This window comes from Chelon labrosus (genome assembly GCF_963514085.1).
Source record: "Chelon labrosus genome assembly, chromosome: 2".
NCBI lineage: Eukaryota > Metazoa > Chordata > Actinopteri > Mugiliformes > Mugilidae > Chelon > Chelon labrosus.
In genome coordinates this window covers 3,984,405-4,006,725 of record NC_140338.1, presented here as the reverse complement: position 1 = coordinate 4,006,725, position 22,321 = coordinate 3,984,405, and the positions used below count along the sequence as shown (strand labels likewise).

The following is a 22,321-nucleotide window of genomic DNA, read 5'->3' as shown; positions in this document are numbered from 1 at the left end:
ATGATGTGGGCGAGTCGGCTCTTTAGAGATAATCCCTCACAACGCCTCGGAAACACACCTTTATTAGAAACGTCTCAAATATCAAATGTTCCCGTGGGTGCCAAGAGACTTTTCACAAACACACCGTGTACTTTTTGAGAAACTACGGGAGCATTTATTTATTTTTTAATAATCTCAGTTTGAAGGTGTGCAGAGCAGCCATTGAGATTCGTGATGAGTCAAACAGTTGCTCACGGTAACAGCAGATCAGCAGCCGTCTCAGCCAATCGCAGCAGAGATTAATTCAATCCTCTCTTTAAAGCCCTTCCACCTGTCCTCCCATGCAGTCTGTTGTTCCAACACGTCACAGAAAACACAGAGCTGAATATCAGTACACCTTTAAGAGGAAGCAGGTGAAACATAACGTTAATGTGTTTGTGTGTCTCAGGTGAGGATGGCCAAGGTGAAGCAGGTGGGCTTGCTGGCAGCCGGCTGTCAGCCCTGGAACAAAGATGTGTGTGCAGCTAGCGGAGACCGCTTCGCCTACTGCGCTACTCTGGCCATATACATCTACCAGGTGAACTACCTGTGTGTGCTCTCTTCTGTCTCACCTCCCTCTTTTTTTGCCGGCCTCAAGCAGCTGGCCACCGTCCCCCCATATGACCTGGGTTCTGCTCAAGGTTTCTATTTGTTGCCACAGCCACCTAAATGTTTGCTTCCTGGGTTTTAGGCTCTGAATGTATAAAAAGGTGTACAAAGTCTGAAACAATGCTTACCTCCCTCTTTTTCATTTTTCATTTATTTGTGCCGGCCTCAAGCCTTACTGTCCCAGCCTTTATGAGTTGTGTTCGGATTAAGATTTTTTTCTGTTGCCACCACCTCCTTTGTGTTTGCTCATAAAGTTTTAGGCTCTGTATTGAATTGCTGAATGGATAAAAAGGCGTACAAGGTCCGAATCAATGCTTACCTCCCACTTTTTCTGGCACTGCCTCAAGCAGTTGCTTTGCCTCTGTATGAGCTGGGTTCTGCTCAAGGTTTCTTTCTGTTGCCACAGCCACCTAAATGTTTGCTTTCTGGGTTTTAGGCTCTGAATGTATAAAAAGGTGTACAAAGTCTGAAGCAATGCACTTACCTCAATCTTTTTCATTTTTTTGGTCGGCCTCAAGCATTACTGTCCCAGCCTTTATGAGTTGTGTTTGGCTTAAGATTTCTTTCTGTTGCCACCGCCTCCTTTGTGTTTGATCGCAGGGTTTTAGGCTCTGTATTGAATTGCTGAATGTATAAAAAGGTGTACAAGGTCTGAATCAATGCTTACCTCCCTCTTTTTCTGGCACTGCCTCAAGCAGTTACTCTGCTTCTATATGAGGTGGGTTCTGCTCAAGGTTTCTTTCTGTTGCCGCCCTCACCTTAGTGTTTGTTCTCTGGGGTTTTAGGCTCTGTATTGAATTGCAGGATATCAAAAAAAGGTGTACATATTCTGCACCAATGCTTGACTCCCTCTTTTTCTGGCTGACCTCAAGCAGATGGGCCCTGGGTTTTGCTCAAGGCAGACCAGGAACACCCCACAAGAGCTGCAGTTTTGGACATGCTTTGAGACAGTTCTCTGGTCAAAGTCTGTCAAATCCTTCCACTCCCACTTGTCCATTTTTTTTGTCCATTTCCATTATGTCCACTTGCTGCCCGATATATCCCAGCCACCCAGATAATCGGTGTTATTCACTTCACCCGTCTCCTTGTTGCAGTTGGACCAGCAGTACAATGAATTTAAGTTGAGGTCCATCATGTCAGAGCACAAGAAGACCATAACAGCGATCAGCTGGTGTCCCGACAACCCTGATCTGTTTGCGTCAGCCTCCGCCGATAACCTGCTCATCGTTTGGAACGTAGCAGAAAAGAAGGCTGTAGCGAGACTGGACAACACCAAAGGTCGGTGGACAATGCTGTCTCAGAGGACAATTAAAGCTTGTTTTTTTCCTGTGTCTTCTCTCTATGAAGTATCACAGCCTCTCCTCATCCCTCTCAGGGGTCCCCGTGTCCGTCAGCTGGTGCTGGAACTCAGCCGAAGGAGTGGCGTTCATCTCCCAGCGCGGCCCGCTCTATATCTGGGCCTATCAAGGGTCCGACCCCGGAGTCACAGTGCACAAAGAAGCCCACTCCTTCCTGTCTGATATCTGCCTCTTCAGATGGCACCCCACCAAAAAGGGCAAACTGGTGTTCGGACACACGGACGGGAGTTTGTCCATCTTTCAGCCAGGTACAAACACCGCCGACCGTACGAGTCATGAACATGTGAACGCACATCTTCACCAACCACTTTGTCTTCTCTTGTTCAGGAAGTAAAAGTCAGAAGCATGTGTTGCGTCCAGAGTCTTTAGAGGGGACGGATGAAGAGGACCCAGTCAGTGCTCTGGAATGGGACCTTCTGTCAACCGACTATTTACTAGGTGAGCTCTCACCAGGATCTAGTTAATAATGACATAGATCAAAAAAAAAAAGCTGAGACAAGAGCAAAAGAGTTTCTTGAAGACGTTTCGTCCAAGTGTTCAGTTCTAAAAGGCTGGTGGGGGGTTGGGACTAGAAACCCAACAAGTCCAGTTGCCCTTGTTTCAGCTTTTTTAAACCAGGACCTTCATTGAGAACAGAAAACAACGTCGTAGCTTTGTCCTTTGCAGTACATTGCGTACAAACACATTCTGTCTCTCTCGCAGTGTCAAACCTCCATAATGGAATCCGGCTGGTGGACAGCGAGGCCTTGGTTTGCATCATGTCTTTCTGCTTCCCCTCGGCTGCTGCTTCAGTCCAGTGTCTGGCCTGGGTCCCCTCTGCACCAGGCATGTTCATCACCGGAGGTAAAGACTCCACCTGCATATACAGTACATTATATCATATACAGTACATTATATTTGCTTATTAATGAGAAGGTTTAGCTTCTTAAATCCACATTTCTTTTACCTGATCTGTGTGTGTGTGTGTGTGTCAGACTCTCAGGTTGGAGTGTTGAGAGTGTGGAACGTGTCTCGCTCAACTCCTCTGGACAGCTTCAAACTGAAAAAGACCGGATTTCATGCTTTGCATGTTCTCAACTCTCCCCTGGCAAAGAAAGGTGCTGTTTAGAATAAGTGATTTATTATCAACTCATGCGTCTAAAACATGGGCTTTCCATGCTTTTGTCCCTTCTCAAGGACGCCTGTGTGGGTATAAAACAGACATTCAGTCCAACTCTGAAACGTTTGTCTCTCTACAGCTCAGAGTTCTTTTTCTCCCAGCAAAAGTCAACACACTAGTTCCACCAGCGAGGCTGTCCCTCCTCCGACGCTGTCCCAGAACCGGTCCTTCTCTCTGCCTCCCGGCCACGCTGTCTGCTGCTTCATGGACGGAGGCGTGGGACTCTATGACATGGCTGCCAAGAAGTGGGACTTCCTACGAGACTTGGTATTCTGAAACACCCAAAGACATGATTAACAGACCAAACTAAAACTAAAACAAAAGCAGCTGGACCCGTTTGAGTTTGAGCTGTTTCATCACACATCCAAGTGGTTTATCCCAAAAAACAAAGCTGAGACAAAGACACCTGGACTTGTTGTGTTTCTAGAAGACCCTTCCTACAAGTTTTCAGTTCTAAACATCTGGTGGAGAATTTAGTTTTTTTTTTTTTATCAGGAACATCTGATGTTTACCTGGTGACTATCAGGTCATTAATACACTGTAGTCATGTGAGTTTCAGGTGGACAGCACCCACAGATGTTCCTCATAAGATCCTAAACTCAACCCCAATGTCTCAGCTTTGTGTTTTGGATAAACCACGACCTGGGTGACTGAGAACCTCCACAGATATGGGAACAGGATTGAAATAGGGGCAACTGGATTTGTTGGGTTTCTAGATGACGTTTGATCCAAGTGGCGTCTTTGGTTCTGGTTCAGTTTTATTAGATGTTCCTGATTAAAAATCTAAATCCAAAGAAGCCACTTGGATGAGATGTCCTCAAGAAAACTCAAACATGTCCAGTTGTCTTTGTTCTAGACATACCATGACCTAGGGTTGGTTGATATCATCTTCTTAAAAATAGACTACCACTTGTGGTCCTCCGGCAAGTAAGACATACAAAAAAAATACTACTACTACTCATGGTTTATCCAAAAAACAAAGCTGAATCAAAGAGAAAATTATTTTAGAAGACCAGACTAACACCTCATCATCTGATTCCTTTGACTTCTTTTTGCTTTTTTTTCCAGGGTCATGTAGAAACTATCTTCGACTGTAAGTTTAAGCCTGATGATCCCAACCTACTGGCCACGGCTAGTTTTGATGGAACCATAAAAATCTGGGACACCAACACACTGACGGCGGTTTATACTTCCCCCGGCAACGAAGGAGTGGTCTACTCCCTGTCCTGGGCTCCAGGTAGATTCGCTCAACGTGGATACATACTGTACATACTTTATATCTGTGTGTGAAGACACACAATTACTTCTAAAATCAATTGCAGTTAAAGTTCAACAAATAAATCAACCATTTTTTTGTAGGAGTAAATCATAATTGTGCGCATTGTAAAGTCAATAAGAGTAATGAAGTTGCCTCCTTATGGCTTAAATGTCTTTATAAAAAGTTCTGTTGTGTATAACTTGAACCAAATATATATACTTAGCATTGACTGTGGATGTTTCTTTCTACTACCACCGCCTTAAACATCCACAACAACCAATTTATAAATCTCTGTTGGACTGTCTGGGTTTTCCAGCTGTTACCTTACCAGATTTATGGCTTCGTATTGTAGTAGGAATACCTCTGGTTTTACGCTTGCTTAGCTTATGCAGTCTGGCTTGTTGCTGCCAACTAGCTTTGCCAATGGCCAACCCTCTGCCCGTACGGGCAGAGGGTTGGCCCATATCTGTGATATATCTGTGATATGGGTTATGGGATTAGGGTTATGGTTAGCTTTTAGACATGTTAGCTCTCACACCCTTCCCTTAAAGTGAGAAACTCAGCCGGTAACAAGTGTAAAGTATTTCCACACAGCAGATATGTTTTGGTTGAGGTTGAAACAACTATAGAAGATTGGGTTTTGGCTACAAGATATATATGATCTGATCCTTTAAAAATGCCTGAGTGGACATTAAAACTGAGGAGCCTCAACATCTATCACCAAACGCAGCCCATATGGTTGGAGTTGGAGTTCAAAGTGAAAGAGAGGCAGCAACAAGAGTTCAAGATATGTGGAAACTCCTTAAAAATAAAAGCGGCAGGTAATGAAGTGGAAGGAATCGACTCAGATCTACAACATGCAACAGATTTGATGTTTTCAGTTTTGTTTTACATGCTCAAAAATCCTGCAGTCATTTAGATTCTGTTTATAGATTTCATTTAGATTTCTGTGTGTGTTTTAAAGGAGACCTGAACTGCATCGCTGGGGCAACGTCTCGTAACGGAGCGTTCATCTGGGACGTCAGGAAAGGAAAAATCATAACCCGCTTCAATGAGGTGAGTTCAGAGCGTATCTGTGTTCCAAGTTTACTTTCAGAAAAGATTATATTCTGAATAGTTAAAAACCATCACCTCTGTTTCCTCCAGCACGGTAAGAACGGTATATTCTGTATATCCTGGAGCCACAAGGACTCAAAGAGGATTGCTACCTGCAGTGGAGACGGGTTCTGGTGAGTATTGATCCTCTCTGATGGACTTTTGTTCAGATCCGAGTTAGTTTGACACGTGTTTTGTACTTTATTTTGACAACAGCATCATCCGAACCATCGACGGCAAAATCCTGCACAAGTACAAACATCCTGCTGCTGTGTTTGGCTGCGACTGGAGCCAGAACAACAAGTAAGACCTCAGTCCACCAAGTTTTACAGTAAAATCAAAGGAAAACCAAAACGTATTTCATAAGAAAGTAAACCTAAAAACAGTCGTTTGTCTTTCGTTTAACTGGCACATATTTGTCTTCGTAGTCGAAACACATCAAGGAACATTCTGATTTATTTCTGCTTCGGACAAATCTAAACCCCTTCCACATGACAAACCAAAAATAAGAGCCCCGTAAATATGAGAGAAAGTCAAAATAGAACAGTACCCACAGTCCACTCTGCTCCACTCTGCCATGCTGAGTGTCATTTGAAACTAGAGAAGCTACTATTTCCATTGATACAGAGCATCACATACTGTATCTGGAGCTAACCATCTAGCATCAGGTAACAGAAAACACGCTGCCAAACTTTGAATTTCACAGTCAGCATGTAAGAATTTCTTCTTATGTCTCAATATTTCATCAATTCCAAAAACAAGTGGCAACAAATGCAATTGATATTGATACCATTTTATGGTCGTTTTGAAAATATCCACATGGTTCTCCATCAACTATCTACCACATGGTGACTTACCTGACATATTCTGAGCCCTGTGTCTCAATTTCATACATGATCTTTGCCTCCATCTAGTGGGCTAATGGTGGTACTACAGATAATAAAAACAATACAGCCATCTTGTAGTGAAAGTTAGCTTAGCATTGATGTGTAACATGCCTTGGTGACTGGTTTTGCTGGGGAGTTACAACAGCCATTTGGGGGGGATTGATATTTTTATGGATTCTATAATGTGCACAATAGTAGAATGTGATGATGTACAGGATAAATAAAATGGAAATCAGTCGTATTTTGTAGCCAGATTCTATTTCAAGAGGTAAAGACCCAATGTGGCACACTTTGGTTACTTTAGTTTTATCCAAATGTCCATCTAGAGAGTTGGCCTGGTTCTATTTTTACTAAAGCATTTATAGAATATGTGTGCTTTGTGGTATTTCTACAGTCTTACATAGTCTGACCTATCCATAGAGACCAGGCTCATGACTATGGACCTGATAGTTTTGGAGCTTTTCCTGATTTATTCGGTCTTATATGGCAAGCTTCACCTCCCATCCCTCTTGAGCTTAAGTTAATGGGAATACAGCAAGTTGAAATAACCTGGAATGATCTCTTACTGTAATAACTCCACTCTCTGTTTTGGCAGGGACATGATAGCCACAGGGTGTGAGGATAAAAACGTCAGAGTTTACTACCTGGCCACCAGCTCAGACCAGCCTCTGAAGGTCTTTACCGGACACTTGGCCAAAGTGTTCCACGTTCGCTGGTCTCCGCTCAGAGAGGGAATCCTGTGTTCTGGATCAGACGACGGGTAGGTTTAAAATGTTTGAGTAACCGGGAACAGAATGAGAATATTACGCTGCTCATAGAAGCTGTCGTGTGTTAACTCATTTTAATATGTGTGTGCAGTACTGTTCGCATCTGGGACTACACACAGGACGCTTGCATCAATGTGCTGAGTGGTCACACAGCTCCGGTCAGAGGCCTGATGTGGAACACAGAGGTTCCTTATCTCCTAATTTCAGGTAACTAAAATGACTGTTTTAAAGTAATTCAATCTTCATTTTTTTTTCTACGTAAACTTAATAAGAAAAACAAGATTAAAAGTAGTTAGGTAAATGTGTACAAACTTTATTACATTAAAATGAGTCTCCACATTCGTCCCCAGCCAGCACTTGAGAGAAATCCAGAGAAATGGCCCCACAACTTAGTAAGAACAAGATTATCTTTGCAGCCAATGCAGTCCCTGACATAATGGTCACCTGTACCCTAAAACCAAGTCTGAACAGTTCTAAAACTCAAAATGCTGTGAGGGCACATGTTTCTAATTATTTGGTCGCCCCCTCCTAACTCTTAACTGATGGAAAGACGTAAAATTATTCGATATTTTACAAAAAAGCAACGATGAAAGTGAAGAAACTTGTTTTGTTTTATATTTTTATCCCTGATCAGACCTCCACATTAACATCCATCCTGATCTGATCTCAAGTGTCCATCTGAAAGTCCAGGTGTGAACACTGATCTGGTGTCAGTCCACATGTGGAGGTGGTCTGGGACACATGTGACCTCCTTCCTTTGGTAGTGTGAACACACAATGAGTCCTGGGTCACATTAAAGACCACCTACTCAACAGGGCTGACCTGTGGAAGAGGAGTTTAACTCATTCATTCAACCACTATTAGAAATGATCACCTGAATAAGTCATGTCTGTTCATTAGTAATGAGAGCTTTTTAAAAGATTCTGGCCTTGGAGCTGTTAACTAACAAAAGTGGCATTACTCTGAGGATGGAAGCTTCCAGGGTTCAGTTCTAATCTGAGCTTTGTCTCTAAAATAACTAACGTCAGAAATAAATCTAAACTTAATGTTTGAGAGACTTTCTAGCTTGTTCCAAAATCTGGATCATGTCCCCAAGTCAGCAAGATGTTTGTTCTGTCTTGTATCTGAACTGTTCTGCAGGTTCTTGGGATTATACGATCAGGGTGTGGGACACAAGAGACGGCACATGTCTGGATACAGCCTATGACCACGGAGCTGATGTCTACGGTAACCCTCAAACAATCTACCATTGTGCACATTATAGAATCCATAAAAATATCGACTGTCCCCCTAAATGGCTGTTGTAAATCTCCTGGGAAACCAGTCACCAAGACATGTCACATATCAGTGCTAAGCTAACTTTAACTACAAGATGGCTGTATTGTGTTTATTATCTGTAGTACCACTATTAGCCCACTAGATGGAGGCAAATGCATGAAACTGAGGCACAGATGATGTCAGATTCAGTCAAGTCACCATGTGGTGCATAGTTGATGGAGAATTGTGTGGATAGACTCAAAAGCACCACAAAAGGTAATACAAACAATATCAACTGCCTGTGTTGCCACTTGTTTTAGGATTTGGTGAAATATTGAGGCGTAAGAAGAAATTCTGACAGAGAAAGCAGAAGTTTGTCTGCGTGTTTCTCTTATTTAGCCTGAACATCGTCAAATTCTACCACTGTGAACATTATAGAATCAATATGAATATTGAAAACACCGGACTCTTACTTTGTAACTGAGATGTTTCAAATTAATAACAAACACTTTTTGAATAAAGTACACGTGTACGGTTGTTTTCATAAGTTTCTGCCAGATCTTTTTTTAGGGTTAGGGTTAAGGAATGCATTTTGTCAATGTAAGGTCCTTTCTGTGTGTTGGTAGGTTTAACCTGTCATCAGAGTCGTCCGTTCACCATGGCCAGCTGTAGCAGAGACAGTACGGTGAGGCTGTGGTCGCTCACTCCCCTCATCTCTCCTCTGCTGCTCAACATCATCACCAACCAGCCGTGGGAGAAGGTCATAGGAAACACAGGTGAGAGCGAAGCCTTGGCCTGCTGCTGCTGCTGCTGCTGCTGCTCATCCTGCTTCACTCTGACTCATGACCGGCGGTTATGTCTCCACAGACACAGCGATGGTTCCTGGATCGCCGCCGCTGCTCTGTGGGAAAGTGTCCAGAGACATCAAGCAGGAACTGGACAAACTGAGCGTAGACATCAGGGCCAAGAAGCTGCGCTGGTTCTCTGAATGCTTTTCGGTAACTTTATGCTGATGAATCATTCTTTGTCATCCTTCATTTAGTTCGCTCCTTCGTTCTCCTACTTTTACTTAATCGCCCATTAATACACTGCCTGGCCAAAAAAAAAAAGTCACCACCTGGATTTAACTAAGCCTCCTATTGGATAATTACTGCATGGGTGATTATCTTTCAGCTGGCAACAAGTTATTTAACCCCAACTGATGCAATGAGTAGCTTTTCATTTCTTCAACAACCATGTCTAAAGACACATCCTGTGGTCGTGGAAAAGATGTTAGTCTGTTTGAGAAGGGTCAAATCATTGGCATGCATCAAGCAGAGAAAACATCTAAGGAGATTGTAGAAACTACTAAAACTGGGTTAAGAACTGTCCAACGCATTATTAAAAACTGGAAGGATAGTGGAGAACCATCAGGGTAAGAAGAGAGGCAGATGAAGTGATGCACCCATCATGCCTAGTGTCTACTGTACAAGCCTGTGGGGGCAGTGCTATGATCTGGGGTTGCTGCAGTTGCTCAGGTCTAGGTTCAGCAACATTATGTGTCCAAAGAATGAGGTCAGCTGACTACCTGGATATACTGAATGACCAGGTTATTCCATCAATGGATCATATTCCAAGATGACAATGTCAGGATTCATGGGGCTCAGATTGTGAAAGAGTGGTTCAGGGAGCATGAGACATCATGTTCACACATGGATTGTTCCACCACAGAGTCCAGACCTTAACCCCATTGAGAATCTTTGGGATGTGCTGGAGAAGGCTTTGTGCAGTGATCAGACTCTCCCATCATCAATACAAGATCTTGGTGAAAAATTAATGTAACACGGGATGGAAATAAATCCGGTGACATTGGAGAAGCTTATTGAAGCAATGCCACAGAGAATGGGTGCCCGGGCAGTGTATTAATATAATAAGTTTTAAAATCAAGGACTGTAAGTGTTCTGTAAGCGTTTGAAGCCACCAGATGTCACTGTTTCTTTACTGAGATTCCCCGTTCACCTTTAAGCTGCTTTTATACTCAAAGTTCTTCCTGTTTACACTTGATTCATCTTATGTTTAAAACTCAATCACAGAGATTAGAAAAGAACAGAAATCTTATTTCAAACAGTCTCCTTTGAACTAGTTTATCAGTCAGTTTGGTGCTTTTTACAGCTTCATTCTGTCCTTTTAATACTCGGTTAACAACAACAAAATAAAAAAAAAAGGCACCAACAAATAAAATCTATTACTATCAATAAATTAACAGGATATTTTAAGACGAGCCGACTGTGTTCATAGTATCAGAGGAATATCTCCAGCTTTGTGCGTCAGAGTGTGAATCGGTTTTATTTTGTTTTTGTGCGGCAGCCTCCAGGGGGCAGCAGTAACCTGTGGGACCTGGTGTCCGTCATCACCGGCCAGGACGACTCTCTGTTGCCAGCCAGCTACAGCAAAGGAGTGCTGCACATGAAACACCTGCTCAAGTTCAAAACAGTAAGGAGAGAAATCACCTAGAGCCGGAGAAGTGTTGCTCTCTGGTAAACGGTGTTATCAGGCTGCAATGTTCTTCTTTCCATTCGTGAGACACACAGAGCTGCTTAAAAGCTTTTGCTTCACTTCAGTATTTTCTACATTTCTTCATAAAAATGATTCAAAACATCAGTGGATTTTGACACAAGTTCTGAAAGTAGACAAAGAGAACTCAATCAAATGTGTGAAACAGAAATATTATACTTGTGTTTTTTTTTTTCTTTCATATCACTGGAATGAGACTCAGGTGAAATGGAATCTGGCTAAAAAATACTACTGATTCCCATTTTATTTATCCTGTATATCATCACTATCTACCATTGTGCACATTATAGAATCCATAAAAATATCGATCGTCCCCCCAAATGGCTGCTGTAACTCCCCAGGGAAAACAGTCACATGTTACATACCAGCGCTAAACAGAGGCTATCACATCAATGTAATGAGGCTCAGGTGTGGTTCAGTTCCTGGTTTAGTTTAAATAAATCAGGGATTTGTCTCAGTCTGATCTTCACAACACATGTTTGTGGAAGTTTATGATGGCAACGGACAAAGGAGCTTTCTGAGGAGGTCAGAAAAAGAGTTGTTGTTGCTCATCAGGCTGGAAAAGGTTCCAAAACCATCTCTAAAGAGTTTGGAATCCATAAGTAATCCACAGTCAGACAGATTGAGAACAAACGGAGGAGATGTAAGAGACGACTGTTCCCCTCCACAGGAGGCCAAGTCAAAGTCCTGATCTTAATCCAATATAAATATTGTGGAAGGACCTGAAGCGAGCAGTTCATGTGAGGAAACCCACCAACGGAAAATACTTTCTTTGGTCTTTTCAGTCTGAAGCCCAGGAGCTGACCATAGTTAAGATGTCTAAATTTGGAGGAGGTATCGGGGCTCCCAGTAAAGAGGAGAGGCTGAAAGAAGCAGCAGACATCCACCTGAGACTGGGACAGATCCAGCGATACTGTGAATTAATGGTGGAGCTGGGACAGGTGAGTGTGTGGATCCTCGTTGCTTCCTGTCAAATGTGCATTTTTACCCAAATTAAATGTAAACACAATGGAAGGAAACATCTGGTTAAAGGGTCTTATCTGGATGTGCTTGATTCTCTTATCGGAAATATAAACGGTGGTTTATGTTTCAGTGGGAGAAGGCCTTATCTGTGGCACCTGGAGTGTCCATGAAGTACTGGAAGAAGCTCATGCAGAGGTAAACCTCCATCCAGTTTCAGCTTTTCATCTGATTCCACAAGTCAAATGAGCAGCAGGTGGACAAATATAGAATATAGAAGTGTTGGAAATACTCAGTAGTCTGAAGAGTCATCCTGATGTTGTTATCTAACTCTAAGCTCCCCTTAAAAGACCAGATAAACCAGGTCCATGTTCATGATCCTGTTCTCTAGGTCAGACTTCAAAGGATGGATTCTCAGTGTCAGCATCACTTTAGCTATAACTATGTCCGATTAATTAGTGATCAACTAAAATGTCTTCTAGGTTAGATAGTTTAGATAATTTAGTAAAAATAGAACGGGGCCAACTCTCCTTTAGGACCTTTGGATAAAACCAAGGTACCCAAAGTGTGCCACATTGTGTTTTTACCTCTTGAAATGGAATCTGGCTACAAAATACTACTGATTCCCATTTTATTTAGCCTGTATATCATCACATTATATTATTGTGCACATTATAGAATCCATAAAAATGCTGACAATTCCTCCAAATGACTGTTGTTCACATCGTGTAACTCGTCAGGGAAACCAGTCACCAAGACATGTTACCTTTTATTGTAAAGCTATCTTTCTCTACAAGATGGCTGTATTGGGGTTATTTTCTGTAGTACCACCGTTATCCCACTAGATGGAGGCAAAGGACCATTATTTTCTAACTAAAATATTCAAATTCGTAACACTTTTTGAATTAAATCCACTTGGAGAGTTGTTTTTATTGATTTTAAAGCCTAATCTTTTTATGACCTAACTTACTGGCAGTTAGTATCAGAAGTCAGTTCGCTGTACTTGGTACCACATCAGTAATGAGCTCATGTTGCAGGAGAGCTGACCAGCTGATGGCTGAGGATAATGATGACGCCATCCCGTACTGCATCGCCACCGGGGACATAAAGAAGCTCGTGACGTTCTTCAGCGGCAGAGGTCAGCTGCTGGAGGCCTTACTCATAGCACAGGTACAGAGATGGACGGAGAGGTGATGAGGGTGATGTGAGGACGAATACATCGATGACGAATAACAACTGTTGTAAATGATTTTCAGGGAGCGTGTGAGGGCAACATCCGTGCACCTCCGTGCTCATCTGTCAACCACACGACTAATGACGTGGATAACAGGCAGCAATACCAGAGGTAACACACACCGACCTGACTGTTAGTCCTAAAAGACGAGGACAGATGAACTCAAAAGGTTTTCAGACGCTGAAGTTCAGGCTACTTTGGGGGTTTTGCAGAAGACGACATTCTGCAAAAGCTGGTGTTTTCCTAAAGATGTCTGTTCAGACCCAGACGATACTCAGACGGTTTAAAAACAAAAAGCTGGAACAAAGACAAGTGGACTTGTGGAGTCGCTCGTTTTATCCAAATCTTCAGCTCTAAATGATGCATCAATGAACACCCAGACAGACTGCAGACTGGCTGCCTTAGACAACAAGTCAAGTCAAGTCGCTTTATTTATATGGCACATTTAAAAACAACAGAAGTGCTTTCCAGTCAGAGCAGATAAAAACGTCTGCCTCCATAACACAGAGGAACAGGAATGTACAGTATAATACAACAACAATGAAGCACCAAACCAAAGCCAAAATAATAAAGTACAATAAGAGAGTGGTTTAGAGAGGACCAGATAGAATTAGCCATAACATAAAGCAAAGACTTTAAATGAGATTTAAAACAGTCGATAGTGGAGCAGGACTTAAAGGGGAACTACTGTTTTTTACAACCTGGACCTTATTTCTGGCATAAAATTTGCTACTGCTATGGTTCGTCCACAACCTCAGAATCAGAAGAATATTCAGCCATGTTGCAAAAAAACAGCAGTAACAGATTACAGGTAAACAAGCCGGCCTTCGTGGGTGTGTGTGACGCTCAGAGATGACATCATCCAGGTCAGAGGTTAGTAGGTCAATCTACAGACCCCGGATGATGATAACAGGTAACTCTGGACTCAACGGGGAATAGCACTAGCGTATCATAACAAAATATTGGTGAAACGAATGAGTTTCGCGGCAGATAATGCGTTATTTAGAGGCTGCTATTCGGTGTCCCATTCACTCCCATTGTATGGATATACGCTGATCTCCCGAACGACTACAAATCAGTTATATGGGTGAGTAAACGATCATATTTTATGCCAGAAATAAGGTTAAGGTTGTCTTTAATGTAGGACAGAAGACTATTCCAGAGTTTTGGAGCGGCAACTGAAAAAGCCCGGTCACCTTTCGATTTAAGACGAGAGTTAGTTACTGAGAGGAGTTATTGTGAGGATGACCTTAGTGACCTGGGGGAAGAATATGGAATTAGCATGTCAGAGATGTATTGTGGAGTTAAATCATTTAGGGCTTTAAAAAGAAAGCACAGGAGTGATGTGGTTATGTTTCTTTGTGCCAGTTAACAGTCTCAACAGTCATTTTGCACTAATTGCAGCTGTGAAAGGGTGGAACGGGTCAGTCCAGTTTAATCTGGTGATGAATCTGAGCTGATAAACACAGCGCAGTTGACTTATCTGTTAAGATTCAGAGACGAAACACCAAGAATTCAAGAGAAACACCAAGATTTTTAACTTCTGAGTGCAGGTTCGCAGACAGGAGCCCCAATGAGATGTTTAAATTACTGACAGAGCTGGGAGGGCCAAATATAATCACCTCAGTCTTGTCATCATTTAGCCGAACCAAAGTTTCTTGCCATCCAGCATTTCATGTCACCTCTCTCAAACACAATCTTTATTTGCTCTTTTCTCCTCCAGTCTCCTCCATAAGGTTTGTAAGGAACTGGCTGAGTGGTACTTCCAGGACGGATGCTCTGTGCTGGCGGCGTGCTGCCACCTGGCTGTGGACAACATCAAGGTGAACATCACTACGGTCTGTTTAGCGTCTGTTTGCCAGGAGGAGAAGCCGTTTTAAAAAGTGTCTTTGTCTCCAGTTAGCCATGTCCAGTCTGATCAGAGGCAACGAGCTGGAGCTGGCCGCATGCGTGGGCCTCGTCCTCGGAGAGGCAGCCAATCAGAGCACGGCTTACTGCCTCGAACTCTTGGCCAGAAAGTACATGACGATGCCCACGTGGTACGACACCGATACCGCTTTGATTTGCTTTTCCACACCTTAACACAACTTTGATCTTGAGCCTTTTTATTTGTGTGTTCTCATGATAACAGCCTTCAATGTGGCAGGTTCATGGGATTAAATCTGTGTTTGTTCTGGTGTGAAGCTCGTTGACCTGATGTTATGTAAAACAAACTTTTCCTGGTGTGTTTGTTCTCGTAGGGAGATCTCAGCTGACCTGCTGAGAATGATTCCTGACAACCACATTTTACTGGCTAAGCTGTGTGCGTTCTACCCGGGAAGTGCCTCTGAAATCAGCCAGCTGCATGAACGGGTGAGCTCAATGCACACCAATCAGCCATAACATCATGACCACTGGGCAGGTATATCAGGCAGGAAGTTGAACAGTTGATGTTAGAAGCAGGAAAAATGTTCCAGAGGAAAGATTTGACTATAAGAACCAGACTGTGACGTCTAGACGACTGGGTCAGAACATCTCCAGAACTCTTGTGGGAGGTTCCTGGTTTGAAATGGTCCAAGGAACGAGGAGAACCAGAGACAGGTTCATGGACCAAGGATCATTGAGTCTCAAGCGTCTCTGTTGTCATTTATCCAGCGGTTTGATTCGGTGGTGACTCAGTTTACATTCTGATAACTTAGTTTTTATGGCCATTTTAGGGAGAGCTCATTTGTTTCTTCTTCGTCTTTTGGGATTTTTGTAAGTTTTGATGCTATAGTGCGTTGGGTCCTTCTGTTCATGTAGATGATCCTTTGACTCATAACTCCTACCTGAGCATTGCTGCAGACCATGTCCACTGTTTCATGGAGACAGTATTCCCTGATAGCCTCTCCCAGCAGGATAATGCTCCCTGGTTCAGGAACATCCAGTTTCAAGGTGCTGATCTTAGTCCAATCCAGCATCTTTGGCGTTACTAATAAACAAGTCTGATCCACGGAGGCTCCACCTCTCAACCTGAAGCAGCAACTTAAACGTCACAGCTTATCTTTAGAGTTTAGAGGAGCCCAGGCCTCCACGGCTCAGGAAGATGGTCATTATGTTACGATGCCAATCACGTCTGACGTTAACGATATCAACATGTCTTGTTTGTCGTTGAAGTGCGGCCTCCCCTCGGTGGAGGAGTGTAGCTCCTTGGCGGAAGCAGCCGTTAGTGAAGGAGATTTATTCTCGGCGGTTAAATTCCACCTGCTGAGCTCCGAGCCTGAAAACGCCCTGAGCATCGGCATCGACCACGTTAAAGGTACGCCACAAGATGTTTGAGATGTTGGAGAACCAGCTACAGCGAGCAGCTCCCACTAACATGACGTCTTCATGATGTGTCCTCCTCACCAGAACAGCTGGCGGGCTCTGATTGGACGGTGGACAGCGTTCAGCCAATCCTGGACCTGATGAGTTACATCAGGACCGACAGACTCCTGGTGGCCAAGCACACGGAGTAACATCATTTATCACTATAACATCAGTATTTATTTATTTATCCATACAGTGTTAGACACTAAACATTCCTGTGTGTTTGATCGTAGAGCCCGTAGTGAGCTGCTGATCCTCTGTGGTTATATTGGAGCTCTGCTGGCCATCAGAAGACAATACTCCAGCATCGTACCCGCCCTCTACGAATACACCAGGTATAAACGCTCCTCCAGGTAGTTTGTGGGATCAATACGGTCTCATGTTTTAGTTTTAAAAATATAAGTGTTGCTAGGCCTGACAATTTAGGCTGGGTATCGCTACTGATTTCCTGAATTGATCACAGAAGGTCCAGATTTGGTTAAAATGGAGCTCCAGTCTTGGGAGATGTCTAGTGAGAGGTCGCAGGAAATGGCATGTATTTAAAAAAATAAAAATAAAAATTAGGAGCTGATATTGAATCTTTCAAATCAAGATTGATTTGAAATAAAAAAAAAATAGATTTTTAAAACCCAGCCCTACTGTCAGTAGATTAATCTATTTAATCGCATAGTTAACTCGCAGTTAATCGCACTTTTTAAAACCTGTTTCGACCTTTAAGGGACATCATTTTGCTTGTTTTTAATCCTCTAATCAAAATTCTGCTTTATGCAAATTTATGTTATTATTATTATTGCAACAAACCAAATCAAAGACAATCACTGTCCAGAATATTGTTGTCCAGGCATCTCTGTTTTCATTTATTTATCGGTTTGATTCAGCGGTAACTCAGTTTACATTCAGTTTTTATGTAGAGACCCGTCTGTCAGGACTATGAAGATGAACTTCACAGTTTCTTTATACATTTATGCCTGTTTGTTTCTTCTTCTTTTGGATTTTTTTGTAAAGTGTGATGTTACAGCGCAAACAAAACATTAAAGAATGGCGTAAGGCAATAGAACGTATCATAAATCCACAACTAGAGGGACGTAACAAACCAATATGAACATGTTAATCTAAGTACAGGTTGGTCTAATAAAGTGAGTCTTTAAAAGCAGCTTAAAACAGCCCAGCGAGTCAACAACAGTCAGTCCAGTAAATAATCTGGCAGCTGTAGTACGGCCGGACTGAGACAGGTGTTGCAGTAATCTGGACGGGAGAAGATGAAAATGTAGATTAATAATTCAAGGTCAGATGAGGACGGGATGTTTTGTCAAAATTTTGTAGCTGGAGGAAACAGGAGTGAACAAGTTTAGTAGGATTGTGATGATGATCAAAAGTCAGATTATGGGGAAAGGGTTTAAAAATGATTCACGACCACTGCACTTCAGATTCTACTTACTTTCCACTTTCTGCCGTTAAAAGGAATTACAGTTAACTTTGACTGTCCTGGTTATTATCAACCTGAATCTATAAAATGACTAAAGCTGTCAAAAAGTGAGAAATTGTATAATATTTAGTAGTCAGGGTAAGAGAGTGTGTTAATGCTGCCATCCAACATGGTGCCTCCTGGTAAAACCAGTCCCTGCATCCTCATACAAGATGCTTCATCCATGTTGGGCCTTTTCTTTATCCATTCCTGCTGCTTCATTTTCTGATTTACCAAACTAAGGTTCGGGCCAAGGGTCATAATTTAAAATGTCATTAAAACATAAAGGAATAACTCGGTTTTGTTTGCTCCTCACAAAATATTCAGAAAACATAATCGCCCCAGTCGGCCGACACGAATCTGAGTGATAATTGTTGTAATCTCTGTGTTCTTCAGTCAGCTGTTGAAGCGGAGGGAGGTGTGCGTTCCTCTGAAGATCGAGCAGCTTTCCGTGGAGCTGGACGCCTGGCGAGCCTGTACGCAAACCAACGGCATGTAGGTCAACGCGTCCACCGTCACATGCCGCGATAAATTAACTACACCAGTGGCAATGTTTGCAGTGATGTTAGGAGACCCCCATGCTTCATGTGGCAACATTTTGGAGGTTGAACTTTTGACATGGAATCGTTGCCTGTAAAAGGAAGATTAAACCCATATGTTTCCTCAGTGTGGTGTCCCCAGTGGCCTCCATCCTGACCTGGTTCACCTAGTCATGTTGGGTCTTGAACCACGGATCTGGACAGTACGAATGTCTCCATCCAATGTCATGATGATCCATCCAAAATTGTGGTGAACTGACTGACAAATATATAGCAACTACAAGCTAATAGCTAAAAGACTTGAGCTTTGGTCACCACTTCCTGTTTCCGGCCCTCCAGTGGTTTTTCAGATAGACGCCACTTAATGTGAAATAGCAACAGAATGTCTGCTGGAAAGTTTTTAAGATAGAGCTCTATGGACTCATGATAGACTCACTGTTGGAGCCTCTAGTGGACGTTAGAGGAACTGCAGGTTCTGTTTCTTTAACGTGGGGTTCATCTCTGTTTTCAACAGTCCTCCGTCAGAATGTCAGAGAGAAGAGTTCAGCTGCCTTGAGAGGAGAATCCAGCCGACGGACTCTGGTAAATATTCTCCACCGATTTGGATCAGTAATCATTAGGTTCAGTGTGACAGATTACGTTCACCGGCCGGCCAGTTCATTAGGTACACTAGTGAAGTCATTCTAATCCAAACAATGTTGAGTTGATGTTGACACGATATCAAAAAGGTGGTCATTCAACAGGATGATCATTGTGGAGGATGTAGTTTGTGGTGCTGTCAAACTAGACTGACTTGGGGAGATGATACACATTTTGGAACAAGCTACAATTCACTAGTTCAACACACTGCAGCCTCCACACTGAAAATACAGTTAAATCAACAGCTCTAATGCTGAATACCAAAACCTTCATGAAGTCAAGATTTAGATCAGGGCTGTTTTAACCAGTGTACCTAATGTTTTGGCCAGTGAGTGTATGTAGATTGTCCATTTGCCCTAAAACGTGTAAAAATACACAGGTATTTGGTTTAAGGAAGGAACTGACAAACAAATCAATCTACATAATCTTAAAAGTAAAAATAAGAGGACCTTAACTGGAACCTTGTGGAACTCCAAGACAAGATTTACTGCTGGACTGTTGTATTAGGATGCATTACCTAACAAAGACCAATAGGAGGAACAGTCAGATTATAAGAATAAGAGCACCACACTGCTTGGAACGTATGCTAGCCTTTCAAAATAAAACCTGATGGACACGTCTTTCCGGGTTTGGCTTAAAAATAAAAGCTGATGAAGAGGCTCGATAGTAGAACTTCAACTTCTGAACAACACTCATTTGTATGCGATATTGCGTATATCGAATTTTCAAAATACAAAACAAGTAATTACAGGAAGTTGCAAGGTTGCCTGGAAGTAGGCTGGACTTTCAAAATAAAATCTCCTAAATGTTTAAAGTAGTTTAAAAGCGATTCTCTAATATGCTGGATGTTCAAAATAAATCATCTTTCTACTTGTCTGTGGTCTTTAATAATGGCTTACATAAGGGCTGTCAATAGATTAAAATAATCGCGATTAATCGTATGACTTTTATAGTTAATTCAAATTAATCACACTTTTTAAAAAATCAGCTTTAAGTATACCTGTGTCAGAACATCTCAGCTGCTCAGTTCTTAACTCAGGTCACTAGTGTACCTAATAATCTGGCCAGTGAGTGTATTTTTATATATATATGCATGTCGTCCTGTTTTAGCCGCGTTGGTTCTGTGTGGCGCCGACTATGTGACCGGCTCCAACCTACCGAGCCACTCGGACCTTCAGCTTTCCTGTTTCACTGGACACAGGATACAGGTGTGTGGTTTCTCTAACCAGTTCAGACTCACTTTCAGGTTAAGGTGAGGGAATGCGTCCCTCAAACATAGAACCATGTGTGTTCTTTGTTTTTTCGTTTGTTCAGGGTCCAGTGTTTTTGCTGGAGGACTCTAAATCAGCGATCTCCCTCAACGACGCTTTAATGTGGGCGAAGGTCAACCCCTTCTCTCCGCTGGGAACAGGACTCCGCATCAACCCCTTCTAACGCGGAGCTCAGAAAGAAACAAGAGGTTGAACATTTTGGCTCCGAGCTCAGTGGCGCCTTTGGATCTCCATGTTGGTTAGCGTAGCCGTTAGCGTGCCGAGAACTTAGCCGGCGGGACGACTGTCTCTGGGCGATGGGACTGAACTGAAGGTGTAAATACAGAGAATAAAGCGGAACTCTTCTATTGCTGTAAAAAGAAATCACTGGAATAAACCTAACACTGACTATTTATACAAGACCTGATCTTTTCTTTGTAAGAACACAGACATCAACAAGTAACTAAGCTTTTGCTCCACGTGGGGTTGGGTGCCTGAAACATTTTGATCTAGAAACAAAGTCCAACTGGCACCATAAACAGTTTTCAGTCAGTCTTTGTTGAATGTTGGTGTCCTGATGTGTCTCAGAAGGAGACTCTGAAGGAGACTAGTAATCTCCACTAGATTCTGTCCAAAGACACATAGGAGACTCTAAGGTCAACTAGCAGAAGGTTCTTTGGTCTGATGAGACCAAAATGGAGCTTTTTGTTTATCGGACTGGATGCTGTGTTTTGGAAGACATCTCAAACCTCCACACAGTGAAGCATGGCGGTGGCAGCATCATGCTGAACATTGACTGAACCCGTTAAGTCTCCACGTCACAGCTGCTCCTTCCTCATCCACTTCTCCCTGAAACACATTCAAACTGACCTACAAACAAAGTCCAACTGTTCCGATCGTCTTCTGCACCAATCGCCACCGTCGACAGTTTTCAGTCTTTTGCTGAATGTTGGTGTGCAGCTCCTCATCTAACAGATCACCGCGGTTGCTCCTCCCTCGTCCCTGGAACGTTTCAAACCGATCTACAAACTGAAACAAGGCTTGTTCTGTCGACGCAAGCTTGATGAACGATAGCAGGAAACGCCTCTTTCATAATAAAAGTCCACCAGTTAAATGCTTTTAATGTGAAGCAGCAGGAAATGTTCGGGTTTGCATCAGCGGCACATGTTTAAATGTTCCAAGAGTTTCATCAGTCGTCGTTGTCTCAGTAAATTAAATGATAATCTCTGAGATTTCCAACGATGGATGGACGGATGATGGATGGAAGATGAGTTCAGGAAGTGAATCTGAACAACCAGGTCATCGTCTTGTCTTAGTTTGGAAGAAGAACTCTGACTGAATCCAACCTCTTCACACTGATCTCTGAGTGTATGATTTAGTCTGATGCAGGTGGACGATGTAGGACGACATGAACCAAAGCCAGGCCTCTCTACAAACACTGCTCTTCAAAGCTGTCTCTGTGGACGCTTCAAACTGAGAGAGAGAAACATGAGGACGGACCCTGTTGGACTTCTATTCCTCAGACAGTCTCAAATTACAGAGTAAAAAATAATAAAAAAGAGATAAGTTCCTCAAAGTTTCTGGAGGTTGTGGAAACATTCCCGTCTTGTTGTGAGAGGCTCACGTGAGACTGGATGATTCTGCACTGAAACAACTCAGACGTGGTGTTTTCTTCACGGCTCAGTGTGACCACATGTCCTTCACGAGGAGATAACCCGGACGTCCTGAATGTCAGCAAACAATCAGCTGATAAGAGCGACTCTGTTCCTGTTTGGATTCTATCACACAAGGAGACAAACTTAGTTCCTCTCTCGGCCTTTTCCCACCGCTGTCATTTTCTCTTCCCGTGTTTCCTGGACGGCCTCGGGCCAGAGCAGCTCAGAAATCTGAAGTCAGATCTGACTCAGCTGAAGCTGGAAGAGTTTCAGTTTCCTCAGACTCTAGAG

The 22,321-nt window shown here is 42.8% G+C and overlaps 1 protein-coding gene across 1 annotated transcript; it reads left to right on the top strand.

The window, feature by feature from the left end:
• Positions 1-433: 433 nt before the first annotated feature.
• Positions 434-21,150, top strand: wdr17 (WD repeat domain 17; the record flags this gene model as incomplete). Its single annotated transcript, XM_084567656.1, has 31 exons — positions 434-556; positions 1,722-1,905; positions 2,003-2,233; positions 2,313-2,423; positions 2,688-2,828; positions 2,960-3,082; positions 3,224-3,411; positions 4,213-4,381; positions 5,367-5,458; positions 5,549-5,631; positions 5,714-5,800; positions 6,980-7,144; positions 7,243-7,358; positions 8,292-8,378; positions 9,035-9,184; positions 9,276-9,406; positions 10,755-10,880; positions 11,747-11,902; positions 12,055-12,119; positions 12,959-13,091; positions 13,178-13,266; positions 14,879-14,978; positions 15,055-15,194; positions 15,396-15,507; positions 16,291-16,432; positions 16,525-16,627; positions 16,716-16,817; positions 18,344-18,442; positions 19,001-19,068; positions 20,236-20,333; positions 20,440-21,150. The coding sequence occupies 31 exons, from the start codon at positions 434-436 to the stop codon at positions 20,557-20,559; spliced, it is 3,834 nt and encodes a 1,277-aa protein (XP_084423782.1). The 3' UTR covers positions 20,560-21,150.
• Positions 21,151-22,321: the final 1,171 nt, after the last annotated feature.